The sequence below is a fragment of the Salmo salar genome, chromosome ssa23, assembly GCF_905237065.1.
Source record: "Salmo salar chromosome ssa23, Ssal_v3.1, whole genome shotgun sequence".
In the NCBI taxonomy this organism is placed as follows: Eukaryota; Metazoa; Chordata; class Actinopteri; order Salmoniformes; family Salmonidae; genus Salmo; species Salmo salar.
The window spans coordinates 51,611,260-51,631,185 of record NC_059464.1 but is presented as its reverse complement, the minus strand read 5'-3'; the positions used below and the strand labels follow the sequence as shown (position 1 = coordinate 51,631,185).

The window sequence follows — 19,926 nt, the reverse complement described above, 5'->3', positions numbered from 1 at the left end:
GAGGTTATTTCTCTCTGTGTGTGAGGTTATTTCTCTCTGTGTGAGGTTATTTCTGTCTGTGTGAGGTTATTTCTCTCTGTGTGTGAGGTTATTTCTGTGTGTGAGGTTATTTCTCTCTGTGTGTGAGGTTATTTCTGTCTGTGTGAGGTTATTTCTCTCTGTGTGAGGTTATTTCTCTGTGTGTGTGAGGTTATTTCTGTCTGTGTGAGGTTATTTCTCTCTGTGTGAGGTTATTTCTCTGTGTGTGAGGTTATTTCTCTGTGTGTGAGGTTATTTCTCTCTGTGTGAGGTTATTTCTCTGTGTGTGAGGTTATTTCTCTCTGTGTGAGGTTATTTCTCTCTGTGTGTGAGGTTATTTCTCTCTGTGTGAGGTTATTTCTCTCTGTGTGAGGTTATTTCTCTCTGTGTGAGGTTATTTCTCTCTGTGTGTGAGGTTATTTCTCTGTGTGTGGGGTTATTTCTCTCTGTGTGTGGGGTTATTTCTCTGTGTGTGAGGTTATTTCTCTCTGTGTGAGGTTATTTCTCTGTGTGTGTGAGGTTATTTCTGTCTGTGTGAGGTTATTTCTCTCTGTGTGAGGTTATTTCTCTGTCTGTGTGAGGTTATTTCTGTCTGTGTGAGGTTATTTCTCTGTGTGTGTGAGGTTATTTCTGTCTGTGTGAGGTTATTTCTGTCTGTGTGAGGTTATTTCTCTGTCTGTGTGAGGTTATTTCTCTCTGTGTGGGGTTATTTCTCTCTGTGTGAGGTTATTTCTCTGTGTGTGAGGTTATTTCTCTGTGTGTGAGGTTATTTCTCTGTGTGTGAGGTTATTTCAATCAGTTATTTCCCCTCTCCATCCAACCAGTGAGTACGATGTGTTTGGCTTCAGAACAGTTCCAGAGGAGGATGATGAAGAGGAGAGGCTGGTAGCCAAGGTGAGAGTTCTGGACCTGTCTACCTGTCTACCTGTCTACCTGTCTACCTGTCTACCTGTCTCCCTGTCTCCCTGCCCCTGTCTCCCTGCCCCTGTCTCCCTGCCCCTGTCTCCCTGCCCCTGTCTCCCTGCCCCTCTCCCTTCCTGTCCCTCTCTCTCCCTTCCTGTCCCTCTCTCTCCCTTCCTGTCCCTCTCTCTCCCTTCCTGTCCCTCTCTCTCCCTTCCTGTCCCTCTCTCTCCCTTCCTGTCCCTCTCTCTCCCTTCCTGTCCCTCTCTCCCCCTCCTGCTCCTTTTACTCATCCTCCTCCTCTCTCCCTCTCTCTCTCCCTCCCTCCCTCCCTCCCTCCCTGTATCTCATCATCATCCTCCTCTTCTTCTCTCCAGGTGAGGGCTCTGGACCTGCGTTCTCTCTCCCTAACAGACCCTGAGGTATCAGTGGGGGTGAAGTGGGAGAACTATCTCTCCTCTACTATGAACAGAGACATGGTGCACTGCCCCGAACTCAAAGCCCTTATGAGGAGCGGGGTGCCGCATGTCCACCGCTCCAAGGTACAATATCATATACTTTATAACCACATGTCCACCGCTCCATATACTTTATAGCCACATGTCCACCGCTCCATATACTTTATAACCCCATGTCCACCGCTCCATATACTTTATAGCCACATGTCCACCGCTCCATATACTTTATAGCCACATGTCCACCGCTCCATATACTTTATAGCCACATGTCCACCGCTCCATATACTTTATAACCACATGTCCACCGCTCCATATACTTTATAGCCACATGTCCACCGCTCCATATACTTTATAGCCACATGTCCACCGCTCCATATACTTTATAGCCACATGTCCACCGCTCCATATACTTTATAGCCACATGTCCACCGCTCCATATACTTTATAGCCACATGTCCACCGCTCCATATACTTTATAGCCACATGTCCACCGCTCCATATACTTTATAGCCACATGTCCACCGCTCCATATACTTTATAACCACATGTCCACCGCTCCATATACTTTATAACCACATGTCCACCGCTCCATATACTTTATAGCCACATGTCCACCGCTCCAAGGTATGATACAACACAATGGGGGGAAAATGTATTGGACACTTTTTCAGTACTGCTGTATACAAAAATAACGCAATACCGTTTCATTTCTCACATCAAGGTGTGGGACTGTTTTTCAGAATCGATTCGTTGCTTGGGCCGATTTAATCGTTTTAATTAGGGGTTCAAGCAGCAAAGCTGAGCGAAACCATATTTTATTAGTTATTGAAACTTGATACATGTCATCTATATGTACCAAGCTCTCAGAAATTATGTTTTTTCTAGGCTAGAATTTCAAACGACATGGCCGCTACTGACCAATAAACATTTGGCACACATGCTCAAGGATATGAGTTTAGCTGACCTGTAAAGTATGGTTGAGTTTCACTGCATGGTGGCGTTAGTTGAACAGGAAAAAAAACACATTAATGCAAGCTCATTGGCTCATAGCAGCTACATTTTGCGTTTAAAAACATGGGTACATAGATGCTACAGTATTTACCGTATCTGTTGGCGGTACAGCGGTCCTGGAGAAGATGTATAAAGTAGTCAGCATCATTGAATATTGTCCAAAATACCTTTTAAAGGCATCAGTTTGATTTTTTTGTCTTCTGATATTTGGCAAGTGTGGTAAACAGTACAGAAGTAACTGGTCCTAGGGAAAATGTTGCCCAATTTTTTTTCCTCATGGTGTCACGGTGGACACACTGCTGAACCCCGGCATTGCTGCTCGCAGCTTAAATGAGGGGTTCAAGCAGCAAAGCTGGTGAGACCCTGTTGTATTTGTTGCCGTTGATGATTATTTTCCTTCTTCTGCCAATTGGTGAAGAAATGTTAATTCCCGTGAGACGGTGAGGCCTAGGAGGTTGCAGCCCTGTCATGCGACACAATGGCGGCGCTATAAAACAAGCTATTAAAAATTTAAACTTTGAAAGCTCGATCTCCTTATTCCTTTTGAGCTAGATTCCTAAAATTCGCTATAGGTCACCCTCCTCACAATATATATTTATTATTTTTTTTTTGTATTTTTTTAAATTCCCACAAGGACCCGTAAGTTCCGGTAAATTGGCCTTTTTGAATTTTATGAACTACACTTTAAACGCTACTCCTTTGCCACCAAATGACCGATCTGCACAAAACATGATACATGGCATCTATGGACCAAGGTCTCACCAATTCTGTTTTTCCAAAGATAGCATCTCAAACAACATGGCTGTGTCGTGGACTTTCAACACGGGACCACTCTTAAGTCGATATAAAAAAATTGGAAACGCTCTTTATTGTCAGCAAGCTGGAGAGGTCACAGTTAAACTTAGATACATAAAATCCCGATCTGAAGTGTGTGTTCCTTACATATAGAGGTTTATATACTGCTATCTAAACCTAGATAAACATCTCCGTCTCCCATGTTATCTTAGAGAACGTTTTCTGGCCCTTCTGCCGGATGGTCCCGAGGAGAAGGTCATGACGCCTCCCCTCATATCTTAAACAGTCCCTTTGGTTACTGCCTGTGCTTGGTAATGACACCAAAGACTAGATGTTAATGTTCAAGGCTGCTGTCTCTTCAACATTTCCTTCCTACTGACTAATAAATATTCATGTGGACGAGGTCTGGTACATAAATGCACCACAGATATTCATCAGATTATATTATTACATTTTAGTCATTTTAGCAGACGCTCTTATCCAGAGCGACTTGCAGTAGTGAATGGATACATTTCATTTTGTGCATTTAAAAAAATATTTTTTATTCTGTACTGGCCCCCCGTGGGAATCGAACCCACAACCCTGGCGTTGCACACACCATGCTCTACCAACTGAGCCACACATATATAACGAATCGAACAGTCAGAGGCGCTATAACGGCCACATGTTTATCTCTCTTGATATGTTCCACTCAGTGATGAAATTTGGCAAACGTGCTCAGGGATATGAGTGGCTAACCTGTTAAGTTTAGGTTTTGGACACTGTGCTTTTTTTTTGTTTTTTGTTTTTTTAACCAATAAATCCAGAGTTTTCCCAGCCAAAAATAAATTGAGGTGTGCAAGCATAAATTAATCAATGACTCTACTTCCTCCCACCCTCTTCCCAGGTGTGGCGCTGGTGCGTTTCTTACCACACCAGGAAGTTCCGTGACAACCTGGCTCCAAATTACTACGAGACCTTACTGGGTGTGGCCAGAGACAAGCCTAATCCCGCCTCCAAACAGATAGAGCTTGACCTGCTGAGGACCTTACCTAACAACAAACACTACTCGTCCCCCGGGGCCGACGGAATACAGAAACTACGTAATGTCCTGCTGGCTTTCTCCTGGAGGAACCCTGACATAGGATACTGCCAGGGACTCAACAGGTACATGACAACTGCAGTATTGCTATGTAATACTGCAGTATGCCTACCATTCTATTACTACAGTACTTGTATATAGGGGCTATATACACCTGAAACCCCACTTCTTTTAAGGAATACCTGGGATAGGATATAGTAATCCTTCTAACCCCCCCCTAAAAGATATAGATGCACTATTGTAAAGTGGTTGTTCCACTGGATATCAAAAGGTGAATGCACCAATTTGTAAGTCACTCTGGATAAGAGCGTCTGCTAATTGACGTAAATGTAAAATGTATATGTAATACTCCTAGTATATAGGGCTGTATGTGGACATACAGTGGGGGGGAAAAGTATTTGATCCCCTGCTGATTTTGTACGTTTGCCCACTGACAAAGAAATTATCGGTCTATAATTTTAATGGTAGGTTTATTTGAACAGTGAAGAGACAGAATAACAACAACAAAAAATCCAGAAAAACGTTATAAAATGATTTGCATTTGGTTTCCCCGACTGTATAGCCCTATATGGACATCAGAACATCGATTACTCACCACAAACAGGCAGAAGCTTTTCCTTCCTTTAACGAGTCCGACGTGAACGACGTACTGCTTTCCCGGGAACAGGCCCAAATCACCGTCATTTGCGTGATGAGAAGACGGACGTTTTTTACTTATTTTGTACATAATGTTGCCGCTACCGTCTCTTATGACCGAAAATAACTTCTGGACATCAGGACTGCGATTACTCACCACGGACTTCCTTTAACGAGTCTGACGGGGCCGACGCGTACAATATACTGCTTTTTTCGGGAACAGGCCCAGATCCCCCTGATTTGCGTGAAGAGAAGGCGGAGAAAAAGGGTCCGGAGGGCGGGCTGCCTTCTGAGAATGAACCCCCACTTCCTTCCATTCAGCTAGCAAACGTGCAATCTTTGGACAATAAAATAGATAACCTAGGCGGAAGATTAAACTACCAAGGTACTTTCTTGTATACTGGAGCCTCAGAATGGAATGAGTTGCCTCTGCCTATAAAAACAACGTCCTCTCTGGGCAGCTTTAAAAATAAAGTCAAAATATGTTTGATGTCTTCTGTGCCCGAATAAACTCCCCCCCGCCTTCCATTCTACGAGCTAACATGAAATCATTGGAAAATAAAATCGACGACCTACGAGGAAGATTAAACTACCAACGGGACATTAAAAACTGTAACATCTTATGCTTCACGGAGTCGTGGCTGAACGACGACAACATCAACATACAGCTGGCTGGTTATACGCTGTACCGGCAGGATAGAACAGCGGTGTCTGGTAAGACAAGGGGCGGCGGACTCTGTATTTTTGTAAATAAAAGCTGGTGCACGATATCTAAGGAAGTATCGAGGTTTTGTTCGCCTGAGGTAGAGCATCTCATGATAAGCTGTAGACCACACTATCTACCTAGAGAGTTTTCATCTATATTTTTCGTAGCTGTCTACATACCACCACAGACCGATGCTGGCACTAAGACCACACTCAACCAGCTGTATGAGGCCATAAGCGAACAGGAAAAGGCTCACCCAGAGGTGGCGCTCCTAGTGGCCGGGGACTTTAACGCAGGGAAACTTAAATTCTTTTAACCTAATTTCTATCTGCATGTTAAATGTGCAACCAGAGGGAAAAAAACGCTCTCCCCCGCCCTCCATTTGGCAAATCTGACCATCATTCTATCCTCCTGATTCCTGCTTACAAGCAAAAATGTAAGTAGGAAGCATCAGTGACTCGCTCAATAAAAAAGTGGTCAGATGAAGCAGATGCTAAACTACAGGACTGTTTTGCTATCACAGACTGGAATATGTTCCGGGATTCATCCGATGGCATTGAGGAGTCCACCACATCAGTCACTGGCTTCATCAATAAGTGCATCGATGACGTCGTCCCCACAGTGACTGTACGTACATAACCCAACCAGAAGCCATGGATTACAGGCAACATTCGCACTGAGCTAAAGGCTAGAGCTGCCACTATTAAAGACGCGGTACTCTAACCGGGACGCTTACAGGAAATCCTGCTATGCCCTCCGACGAACTATCAAAGCCCCTGTGGCAGGGCTTGCAAACTATTACAGACTACAAAGGGAAGCACAGCCGCGAGCTGCCCAGTGACATGAGCCTACCAGACGAGCTAAATTACTTCTATGCTCGCTTCGAGGAAAGCAACACTGAAGCATGCATGAGAGCATCAGCTGTTCCGGATGACTGTGTGATCACGCTCTCCGTACCACTCCAGATAACTAGAGGTGCTACTATATATGTTGTTTTCAACACCGCAGCTGACCCTGTGCTGTCCCCAACCTGCTGTTTTCCCTAATCTTCTGTCAGTGTTATGATGATCAGTGATGATCAGTGTTCTCCTCTTCCAGGCTGGCAGCCATAGCTCTGCTTTACCTGGACCAGGAGGATGCCTTCTGGTGTCTCATCACTATCGTAGAGGTCTTTATGCCCCAGGACTACTACACCAAGACCCTGCTGGGATCACAGGTACACTACTATACCACTACTATACCACTACTACACCACTACTACACCACTACTATACCACTACTACACCAAGACCCTGCTGGGATCACAGGTACACTACTATACCACTACTATACCACTACTACACCACTACTATACCACTACTACACCACTACTATACCACTACTACACCAAGACCCTGCTGGGATCACAGGTACACTACTATACCACTACTATACCACTACTATACCACTACTATACCACTACTATACCACTACTATACCACTACTACACCACTACTACACCAAGACCCTGCTGGGATCACAGGTACACTACTATACCACTACTATACCACTACTACACCACTACTACACCACTACTATACCACTACTACACCAAGACCCTGCTGGGATCACTCACTACTATACCACTACTATACCACTACTATACCACTACTACACCAAGACCCTGCTGGGATCACAGGTACACTACTATACCACTACTATACCACTACTATACCACTACTATACCACTACTACACCAAGACCCTGCTGGGATCACAGGTACACTACTACACCACTACTACACCACTACTATACCACTACTATACCACTACTATACCACTACTATACCACTACTACACCACTACTATACCACTACTACACCACTACTACACCAAGACCCTGCTGGGATCACAGGTACACTACTACACCACTACTCTACCACTACTATACCACTACTATACCACTACTATACTACTACTACACCACTACTACACCACTACTACACCACTACTAAACCACTACTATACCACTACTATACCACTACTATACCACTACTACACCAAGACCCTGCTGGGATCACAGGTACACTACTATACCACTACTATACCACTACTATACCACTACTATACCACTACTACACCAAGACCCTGCTGGGATCACAGGTACACTACTACACCACTACTATACCACTACTATACTACTACTATACCACTACTACACCACTACTATACCACTACTACACCAAGACCCTGCTGGGATCACAGGTACACTACTAAACCACTACTATACCACTACTATACTACTACTACTACACCACTACTACACCAAGACCCTGCTGGGATTACCGGTACACTACTATACCACTACTATACCACTACTATACCACTACTACACCAAGACCCTGCTGGGATCACAGGTACACTACTATACCACTACTATACCACTACTACACCACTACTATACCACTACTACACCAAGACCCTGCTGGGATCACAGGTACACTACTATACCACTACTATACCACTACTACACCACTACTATACCACTACTATACCACTACTATACCACTACTACACCAAGACCCTGCTGGGATCACAGGTACACTACTATACCACTACTACACCACTACTATACCACTACTATACCACTACTATACTACTACTACACCACTACTATACCACTACTACACCAAGACCCTGCTGGGATCACAGGTACACTACTATACCACTACTATACCACTACTACACCACTACTATACCACTACTACACCAAGACCCTGCTGGGATCACAGGTACACTACTATACCACTACTATACCACTACTACACCACTACTATACCACTACTACACCAATACCCTGCTGGGATCACAGGTACACTACTATACCACTACTACACCACTACTATACCACTACTACACCAAGACCCTGCTGGGATCACAGGTACACTACTATACCACTACTATACCACTACTACACCACTACTATACCACTACTACACCAAGACCCTGCTGGGATCACAGGTACACTACTACACCACTACTATACCACTACTATACTACTACTATACCACTACTACACCAAGACCCTGCTGGGATCACAGGTACACTACTACACCACTACTATACCACTAATATACCACTACTATACCACTACTACACCACTACTATACCACTACTACACCAAGACCCTGCTGGGATCACAGGTACACTACTATACCACTACTACACCACTACTATACTACTACTACACCACTACTATACCACTACTATACTACTACTACACCACTACTATACCACTACTATACTACTACTACACCACTACTATACTACTACTATACCACTACTACACCAAGACCCGGCTGGGATCACAGGTACACTACTATACCACTACTACACCACTACTATACCACTACTACACCAAGACCCTGCTGGGATCACAGGTACACTACTATACCACTACTATACCACTACTACACCACTACTACACCACTACTATACCTCTACTCTACCACTACTACCACCACTACTACACCACTACTATACCACTACTACACTACTACTATACTACTACTATACCACTACTAAACCACTACTACACCACTACTATACCACTACTACACCAAGACCCTGCTGGGATCACAGGTACACTACTATACCACTACTATACTACTACTATACCACTACTATACCACTACTACATCATCACAGTGTTGTGATGCAAAATTCCTAGCAAAATGCTTGGTGCATAGAATTAAAAAAGTATTGTCAGATATTATTCATCCTAATCAGACAGGTGTTTTTACATGGACGATACATTGGAGATAATATAAGACAATTACTGGAAACAATAGAACAATATGAAATATCAGGGACACCAGGCCTGGTTTTCATAGCTGATTTTGAAAAGGCTTTTGATAAAGTACGACTGGAGTTTATATATAAATGCCTAGAATATTTCAATTTTGGGGAATCTCTTATAAAATGGGTTAAAATGATGTACAGTAACCCTAGGTGTAAAATAGTAAATAATGGCTACATCTCAGAAAGTTTTAAACTGTCAAGAGGAGTAAAACAAGGTTGTCCACTATCGGCATATCTATTTATTATTGCCATCGAAATGTTAGCTGTTAAGATTAGATCAAACAATAATATTAAGGGATTAGAAATACGTGGCTTAAAAACTAAGGTGTCATTGTACGCCGATGATTCATGTTTTCTTTTAAATCCACAATTAGAGTCTCTCCACAGCCTCATAGAGGATCTAGATACTTTTGCTATCCTCTCTGGATTAAAACCAAATTATAATGAGTGTACTATATTACGTATTGGATCACTAAAAAAATGCATATTTTACATTACCGTGTAGTTTACCAATTAAATGGTCTGACGGAGATGTGGACATACTCGGTATACAAATCCCAAAAGTAAGAAATGATCTCACTCCAATACATTTTTATAGAAAGTTAAAAAATAGATAAGATCTTGCTACCATGGAAAGGAAAATCCCTGTCTATTTGTGGAGAAATCACCCTGATTAACTCTTTAGTCATGAATTAGTGTTGAGGTTAGGGACTGAGGTGACCCCTGTATGGTCTTTCACCTCTAGGTGGACCAGCGTGTTTTTAAGGACCTGCTGAGTGAGAAGCTGCCCAGACTCCACGCCCACTTTGACCTCTACAAGGTTGACTCCTCCCTCATTACCTTCAACTGGTTCTTGGTCCTCTTCGTAGACTCCGTGAACTCTGACCTCCTCTTCAAGATCTGGGATGCCTTCCTGTACGAGGGACCGAAGGTAGGCTGGATTACATGGTAAAATGGTTAACAGGGTAAGATGGTATAATGGTTAACAGGGTATAATGGTAGGATGGTTAACAGGATAGGATGGGTAACAGGGTAGGATTGGTAGTATGCCTCCTTGCCCGTCCAACATTTCCTCATCTCCCACCCCTTCTAATGCGACTAATCCCCGATGCTTCCGCTACAAAGTTTCTCCCTGCAGGCGGTCACTGAGTCCGAGATGCTAAAGGAGCCCCTGAAACTTGAACCCCAAAAAAACATCTGGGTCAGATGGTTTAGACCCTTTCTTCTTTAAGGTTGCTGCCCCTTATCATCACCAAGCCCATCTCTGACCTTTTTAACCTGTCTCTCCTTTCTGGGGAGGTTCCCATTGCTTGGAAGGCAGCCACGGTTCATCCTTTATTTAAAGGGGAGATCAAGCTGATCCTAACTGTTATAGGCCTATTTCTATGTTGCCCTGTTTATCAAAAGTGTTGAAAAACTTGTCAATAATCAACTGACTGGCTTTCTTGATGTCTATAGTATTCTCTCGGGTTTGCAATCTGGTTTCCGCTCAGGTTATGGGTGTGTCACTGCAACCTTAAAGGTCCTCAATGATGTCATCATTGCCCTAGATTTTAAGCAATATTGTGCTGCTATTTTTATTGACTTGGCCAAAGCTTTTGGACCATTCCATTCTTGTGGGCCGGCTAAGGAGTATTGGTGTCACCGAGGTGTCTTTGGCCTGGTTTGCTAACTACCTCTCTCAAAGAGTGCAGTGTATAAAGTCAGAATCTGCTGTCTCAGACACTGCCTGTCACCAAGGGAGTACCCCAAGGCTCCATCCTAGGCCCCACGCTCTTCTCAATTTACATCAACAACACAGCTCAGGCAGTAGGAAGCTCTCTCATCCATTTATATGCAGATGATACAGTCTTATACTCAGCTGGCGCCTCCCTGGATTATGTGTTAAATGCTCTACAACAAAGCTTTCTTAGTATCCAACAAGCTTTGTCTGCCCTAAACCTTGTTCTGAACACCTTACTAACAAAGGTCATGTGGTTTGGTAAGAAGAATGCCCCTCTCCCCACCGGTGTGATTACTACCTATGAGGGTTTAGAGCTTGAGGTAGTCACCTCATACAAGTACTTGGGAGTATGGCTAGACGGTACACTGTCCTTCTCTCAGCACATATCAAAGCTGCAGGCTAAAGTTAAATCTAGACTTGGTTCCCTCTATTGCAATCGCTCCTCTTTCACCCCAGCTACCAAACTAACCCTGATTCAGATGACCATCCTACCCATGCTAGATTACAGAGACATAATTTATAGATTGGCAGGTAAAGGTGCTCTCGAGCGACTAGATGTTCTTTACCATTCGGCCATCAGATTTGCCACCAATGCTCCTTATAGGACGCATCACTGCACTCTATACTCCTCTGTAAACTGTTCATCTCTGTATACCCGTCTCAAGACCCACTGGTTGATGCTTATTTATTAAACCCTCTTAGGCCTCACTCCCCCCTATCTGCGATATCTACTGCAGCCCTCATCCTCCACATACAACACCCGTTCTGCCAGTCACATTCTGTTAAAGGTCCCCAAAGCACACACATCCCTGGGTCGCTCCTCTTTTCAGTTCGCTGCAGCTAGCGACTAGAACGAGCTGCTACAAACACTCAAACTGGACCGTTTTATCTCCATCTCTTCATTCAAAGACTTAATCATGGACACTCTTACTGACAGTTGTGGCTGCTTTGCGTGATGTATCGTTATCTCTACCTTCTTGTCCTTTGTGCCCAATAATGTTAGAGTCCCTTTTTAACTGAATCCCATCCTCATGGAGAGTCCCTTTTTAACTTAACAAACCTTAAGTTGTAACGGTCTTTAGACTTAGCGTTAATTTGTCATGGGAAGCTGACTGAGTCTGTCCATGGGAAGCTGACTGAGTCTGTCCGTGGGAAGCTGACTGAGTCTGTCCATGGGAAGCTGACTGAGTCTGTCCATGGGAAGCTGACTGAGTCTGTCCATGGGAAGCTGACTGAGTCTGTCCGTGGGAAGCTGACTGAGTCTGTCCATGGGAAGCTGACTGAGTCTGTCCATGGGAAGCTGACTGAGTCTGTCCGTGGGAAGCTGACTGAGTCTGTCCGTGGGAAGCTGACTGAGTCTGTCCATGGGAAGCTGACTGAGTCTGTCCATGGGAAGCTGACTGAGTCTGTCCATGGGAAGCTGACTGAGTCTGTCGTGGGAAGCTGACTCAGGTGTAATTTAACAGTGACTTTCATGGCTCTGTCTCTCCTCAGATCATCTTCCGCTTCGCCCTCGCTCTCTTCAAGTACAAGGAGGAAGAGTTTCTGAAGCTTCAGGACTCCATGGCCATCTTCAAGTACCTCCGCTATTTCACTATTACTATCCTGGACTGGAGGTACAGTACTCTAAACCTACCGTATTCTCTCTGTGTAGTGAGTAATGTCTGTCTGTCTGTCTGTGTATTGAGTCATGTCTGTCTGTCTCTCTGTGTATTGAGTAATGTCTGTCTGTATGTCTGTCTGTCTGTGTATTGGGTAATGTCTGTCTGTCTGTGTGTCTGTGTAGTGAGTAATGTCTGTCTGTCTGTGTATTGAGTAATGTCTGTCTGTCTGTGTAGTGAGTAATGTCTGTCTGTCTGTGTAGTGAGTAATGTCTGTCTGTCTGTGAGGTGAGTAATGTCTGTCTCTCTGTGTATTGAGTAATGTCTGTCTGTCTGTCTGTCTGTCTGTGTAGTGAGTAATGTCTGTCTGTCTGTCTGTCTGTCTGTCTGTCTGTCTGTCTGTCTGTCTGTGTATTGAGTAATGTCTGTGTCTGTGTAGTGAGTAATGTCTGTGTCTGTGTAGTGAGTAATGTCTGTGTCTGTGTAGTGAGTAATGTCTGTCTGTCTGTGTAGTGAGTAATGTCTGTCTGTCTGTGTAGTGAGTAATGTCTGTCTGTCTGTGTGTGTAGTGAGTAATGTCTGTCTGTCTGTGTGTGTAGTGAGTAATGTCTGTCTCTCTGTGTATTGAGTAATGTCTGTCTCTCTGTGTAGTGAGTAATGTCTGTCTCTCTGTTTAGTGAGTAATGTCTGTCTGTCTGTGTAGTGAGTAATGTCTGTCTCTCTGTGTAGTGAGTAATGTCTGTCTCTCTGTGTAGTGAGTAATGTCTGTCTGTCTGTCTGTCTGTCTGTGTAGTGAGTAATGTCTGTCTGTCTGTCTGTCTGTCTGTCTGTCTGTCTGTCTGTCTGTCTGTCTGTCTGTCTGTCTGTCTGTCTGTCTGTGTATTGAGTAATGTCTGTCTCTCTGTGTAGTGAGTAATGTCTGTCTGTCTGTCTGTCTGTCTCTGTCTGTCTGTCTGTCTGTCTGTGTATTGAGTAATGTCTGTGTCTGTGTAGTGAGTAATGTCTGTGTCTGTGTAGTGAGTTATGTCTGTGTCTGTGTAGTGAGTAATGTCTGTCTGTCTGTGTAGTGAGTAATGTCTGTCTGTCTGTGTGTGTAGTGAGTAATGTCTGTCTGTCTGTGTGTGTAGTGAGTAATGTCTGTCTGTCTGTGTAGTGAGTAATGTCTGTCTGTCTGTGTAGTGAGTAATGTCTGTCTCTCTGTGTATAGTAGTCTGTCTCTCTGTGTAGTGAGTAATGTCTGTCTGTCTGTGTAGTGAGTAATGTCTGTCTCTCTGTGTAGGTAATGTCTGTCTGTCTGTGTGTGAGTAATGTCTGTCTCTCTGTGTATTGAGTAATGTCTGTCTCTCTGTGTAGTGAGTAATGTCTGTCTGTCTGTCTGTCTGTCTGTGTAGTGAGTAATGTCTGTCTGTCTGTCTGTCTGTCTGTCTGTCTGTCTGTCTGTCTGTCTGTCTGTCTGTCTGTCTGTGTATTAATGTCTGTCTCTCTGTGTAGTGAGTAATGTCTGTCTCTCTGTGTAGTGAGTAATGTCTGTCTGTCTGTCTGTCTGTCTGTCTGTCTGTCTGTCTGTCTGTGTAGTGAGTAATGTCTGACTCATTAGAATCACCAGTAATACTGTGTGTTTACTGTAGATGCTGATCAAGTCTGTTGGCTTTCTTGCCAAATATGAAAACTAATTTGAAGCCTGTTGTGTTTCATCTGTATCTGTGTGCGTCTCTCTCTCTCTCTCTCCCTCCCTGCAGGAAGTTGATGAGCATAGCGTTTGTGGACATGAATCCGTTCCCCCTGAGGCAGATCCAGAACCGCCGGACCTTTCATCTGGAGAAGGTTAGACTAGAGCTGACAGAGCTTGAGGCCATCAGACAAACCTTCCTCAGAGAGAGAGACGCACACACCGACGCAGGCCCGCTGTGTAGCGACGACGAGGAGGACAACTAGCCAATCAGAGGGCCCAGGCCAACTAGCACATCAGTAGAGAGACTGACCACGGCCCCCCGACGCGCGCACGCTTTGTAGCGACAACTAGCATACAGCCAATCAGGAGCCAGGTCTGTGAGATTCTATCGTATCACCTGCAGACTCCAGCCAATCAGGGCCCTAGCCTGGCTGTCCCGCCCACCTTCAGACCAAACAGACGCTGTCCTGAGTAATGACCCACCATATAGCCACATACTCCCCACTCTCTGCAACGCTGGACCTCCCACCTCCATGTTCTCCACATGCTGAGCCCCGTGGCTTGGACCTGTAACCTCCATGTTCTCCACATGCTGAGCCCTGTGGCTTGGACCTGCCACCTCCATGTTCTCCACATGCTGAACCCTGTGGCTTGTTGAGGACCTGTAACCTCCATGTTCTCCACATGCTGAGCCCTGTGGCTTGTTGAGGACCTGTAACCTCCATGTTCTCCACATGCTGAGCCCTGTGGCTTGTTGAGGACCTGTAACCTCCATGTTCTCCACATGCTGAACCCTGTGGCTTGTTGAGGACCTGTAACCTCCATGTTCTCCACATGCTGAACCCTCTGGCTTGTTGAGTACCTGTAACCTCCATGTTCTCCACATGCTGAACCCTGAGGCTTGTTGAGGACCTACCACCTCCATGTTCTCCACATGCTGAGCCCTGTGGCTTGTTGAGGACCTGTCATCTCCATGTTCTCCACATGCTGAACCCTGTGGCTTGTTGTGGACCAAAACGCTTTTGCCCATATGTTCTTTAAATTACTTTCAGTATTCCTACCAATCTTTTGTAATCGTGTTAATCTTTTTGTTGTGGCTGAGGGACATTGAGCTGAGATTGACATGACAACCACAGTGTTATTCTGTCCCACAGCCATACAGCTGTGATTGCAGAGCTGGATCATGCCAATCTGAATCAGTATTTTTCTAATAAATCATTGTGCTCTTTAGAGAAGAAGGACTGATTTTTGTATTCGTAGATAACCTGACTGCTATAGCCCTCTCAAATTATAGGTAGGTGGGTTTCTTGTTTCCAGATTTGGTTGATCAATGATCGATTTTGTTGGAGACAATGCTGCTGTAATATACTAATAGACAGTAACCAGCACACCTTGTTGGTAGCCCCTGTCTGTCTACGAAGCACTTTGAACCACTTTTACCAAAACGTCTATTGATTGGCGCTTTCCATAGAAACCTTGGACCAATAATAGTCCCGTCATTCCAGACTCCAGTACATTTCCAGATATGCTGTTCCCTCCTGTCCCGCGGAACAGAAGCAGAACCCGGATTCACTTCAACTCTGTCACTGGGGCAAGAGTTATTGAACTCTGCACAGCTTCAAGTCCCTCTGCAGTAACATACTGTCATATCACCATCATGTGGTTGGAAGTGTTTATAAGGGAACATTTTATGAGGGGAATTTACTAGTCTTGAGTATCACCTGTCTTTCTCTTCACTTATTTTTGTGCTTTCCAGACACATCAAATGTTTCTTTGATATTTGTTCTGAAATGTTTCGGCACATCAACACTGACTAGACCAAACATTAGGAACCCGTTTTTTAATATTGAGTTGCACCCCCCTTTTTCCCATCAGAACAGCCTGAATTCTTCGGGGCATGGACTCTACAAGGTGCCGAAACCGTTCCACAGGGATGCTGGTCCATGTTGGCTCCAATGCTTCCCACAGTTGTGTCCAGTTGGCTGGATGTCCTTTGGGTTGTGGACCATTCTTGATACACACAGGAGACTGTTGAGTGTGAAAAACCCGGCAGCGTTGCAGTTCTTGACACAAATCGGTGCACCAACTACCATACCCCCGTTCAAAGGCACTTAAATATTTTGTCTTCCCTATTGACCCTCTGAATGGCACCACTTACACAATCCATGTCTCAATTGTATAGAGGCTTATAAATCCTTCTTTAACCTGTCTCCTCCCCTTCATCTACACTGATTTGAAGTGGATTATCAATAAGGGATCATAGCCTTCACCTGGATTGTCTGTCATGGAAAGAGCAGGTGTTCTTAATGTTTTGTCCACTCAGTGAATGTTTCCACTTAATTTAGTATTAGATTGCGAGTGGCTGACTATATTATTATATTGGCCTACTATATTGAATGTGACTTTTTTTATATATATATATATATACAAATGGAGAATTGTGGTGTCGCACAACGCCCTATAAACAATGAAAAGTTGTCTTATAGTTGTACTGTGAGCTGTGTTTCCTCTGAGAGCTGGTCTCTCTATGAACCTTCTCATGTCGAGTGCTGTACCCATCCATCGTGTTACCATGGTTTCACTCCGCTACCTTACCTATATAGGTTGATTATTTGACAGGATTGCACCCGACATTAAAACACTCACTAACTTCACACCCTTCCTGTCGACCAATCACTTTAATTTCACACCCTTCCTGTTGACCAATCACTTTAACTTCACACCCTTCCTGTCGACCAATCACTTTAACTTCCTACCCTTCCTGTTGACCAATCACTTTAACTTCACACCCTTCCTGTCGACCAATCACTTTAACTTCCTACCCTTCCTGTTGACCAATCACTTTAACTTCACACCCTTCCTGTCGACCAATCACTTTAACTTCCTACCCTTCCTGTTGACCAATCACTTTAACTTCCTACCCTTCCTGTTGACCAATCACTTTAACTTCCTACCCTTCCTGTTGACCAATCACTTTAACTTCCTACCCTTCCTGTCGACCAATCACTTTATGTATTTGTTCCCATGTTTAATTTCTTTGATCAAAGTATTGTATCACCTTGCATCTCAGCTGGTTTCTTTCTGTATTCAGCTATAAGCTATCCCTTGTTATTGCTGTTGTAAGGTTTGAAGGTGTGTCTGACCACTCGTCAATCCTAACACCCTTTTCAAAGCGACACCTTTGCACAATCATCAATGTCTAGTGCCGTAGCGACACTTTCCGCGAAAAACCGTCAGGACATTTTCTCTTGTATCTATGAATATTGAATACAATTTCCACAGAAATGGCCCACTATCAACACGAATGAATATTTTCTATGAGTTTGTATGATCACCTAATAAACATTGTTATAGCTTACTGTGCACATTTGTCTTAATGCTGTTATTGTAATTACACTTTATATACTTTCTACAGAAGGAAGGAAGGATCCACATCCCTCGACCTTTTTCCATATTTTGTCACTGGCCTAAACACAAGGTCGAAGTGGAATTGTGTTTTTCAAATGTATTTTTTTTAATTTTTACAAATGAATAAAAAATGAAAAGCTGCAATGTCTTCGAGTCAATAAGTATTCAACCCCTTTTTGTTATCGCAAGCCTAAATAAATTCAGGAGTTAAAAATGTAGCTTAACAAGTCACATAATAAGTTGCATGGATTCACTCTGTGTGCAATAATTGTGTTTAACATGATTTTTGAATGACAACCTCATCTCTGTACCCCACACATATAATTACCTGTAAGGTCCCTCAATCCAGCAGTGAATTACAAACACAGATTCAACTACAAAGACCAGGGAGGTTTTCCAATGCCTCACAAAGAAGGGCACTTATTGGTAGATGGTTAAATATATTTTTTAAAGCAGACATTGAATATCCCTTTGAGCATGGTGAAGTTATTAATTACACTTTGGATGGCGTATCAATATACCCAGTCACTACAAAGATACAGGCCTCATTCCTAACTCAGTTGCCAGAGAGGAAAGAAACTGCTCAGGGATTTCACCATGAGGCCAATGGTGACTTTAAAACAGTTACAGGAGAACACTTAGGACGGATCAACAACATTGTAGTTACTCCACAATTGACAAAGTGAAAAGAAGAAAGCCTGTACAGAATAAAAAAACATGCATCCTGTTTACAAGGCACTAAAGCAAAAGTGCAAAAAATGTGTCAAAAGCAATTCACTTTTTGTACTGAACACAGTGTTATGTTTACTGCAAATCCAACACATCACTGAGTACCACTTTTCATATTTTCAAGCATAGTGGTGGCTGCATCATGTTATGGGTATGCTTGTAATCGTTAAGGGTGGGAGTTTTTCAGGATAAAAATAAACAGAATGGTGCTAAGCACAGGTAAATCCTAGAGGAAAACCTGGTTCAGTCTGCTTTCAGCATGACAACGCCCCATACACAAAGCGAGGTCCAGAGAAACGGTTTGTCGAGATCGGTGTGGAAGAACTTCACTGGCCTGCACTGACCTCAACCCTATCGAACACCTTTGGGATGAATTGGAATGCCTACTGTGAGCAGTGCCCAACCTCACTAATGCTTACATTCAGCCACAACAGCAAGTCCCCAGAAGAGTGGAGGCTGTTATAACAGCAAAGGGGGGGACCAACTCCATATTAATGCCCATGATTTTGGAATGAGATGTTCGACGAGCGGGTGTCCACATCATTTTGGTAATGTAGTGTATCAGAGGTGTGGACTGTAGTAGCTTGATGCATTGCTACAGTACCACAACAACGGCAGAATATAGTATGATCCATTGCAGTCATAAACGGCAGGTTGCCTCGCGGTTAAGAGCGTTGGGCCAGTAACCGAAAGGCTGCTGGATGGAATCCTTGAGGTGACTAGGTGAGAAATGGAGTGGAGCTGGATAAGTCATTCGCATTCTAGTCCAAGTTCTAGTCATTGTAACTATGTCAGTCTTTTCAGCCGTGGCACAGGAAGCACAGCGTTGTCAAATAAGGTTGTGTTGCAGCGCTGTTCAGTGCCGCTAATGCCAGGTGGTGCTACTGCTCTGCTAGCCATGTGGTGGTACTACTACTGCTCTGCTAGCCATGTGGTGATGCTACTACTGCCCTACTAGCCAGGTGGTGCTATTACTGCTCTGCTAGCCATGTGGTGGTACTACTACTGCTCTGCTAGCCATGTGGTGGTGCTACTACTGCCCTGCTAGCCAGGTGGTGGTGCTACTACTGCTCTGCTAGCCATGTGGTGGTGCTACTACTGCTCTGCTAGCCATGTGGTGGTGCTACTACTGCTCTGCTAGCCATGTGGTGGTACTACTGCTCTGCTAGCCATGTGGTGTTACTACTGCTCTGCTCTGCTAGCCATGTGGTGGTGCTACTACTCTGCTAGCCAGGTGGTGGTGCTACTGCTCTGCTAGCCATGTGGTGGTGCTACTACTGCCCTGCTAGCCAGGTGGTGGTGCTACTACTGCTCTGCTAGCCATGTGGTGGTGCTACTACTGCTCTGCT

At 44.1% G+C, this 19,926-nt stretch overlaps 1 protein-coding gene across 1 annotated transcript in view; it reads left to right on the top strand.

Annotated features, from left to right (window-relative positions):
- tbc1d2b (TBC1 domain family, member 2B) overlaps positions 1-17,803 on the top strand; it is a 79,848-nt gene extending 62,045 nt beyond the window's left edge. The window contains 7 exon segments of the mRNA XM_045705890.1: positions 843-912; positions 1,296-1,460; positions 4,069-4,328; positions 6,704-6,821; positions 10,190-10,375; positions 12,662-12,783; positions 14,508-17,803. Of these exon segments, the coding sequence (XP_045561846.1) occupies positions 843-912; positions 1,296-1,460; positions 4,069-4,328; positions 6,704-6,821; positions 10,190-10,375; positions 12,662-12,783; positions 14,508-14,703 (1,117 nt within the window). The 3' untranslated portion in view covers positions 14,704-17,803.
- Positions 17,804-19,926: the final 2,123 nt, after the last annotated feature.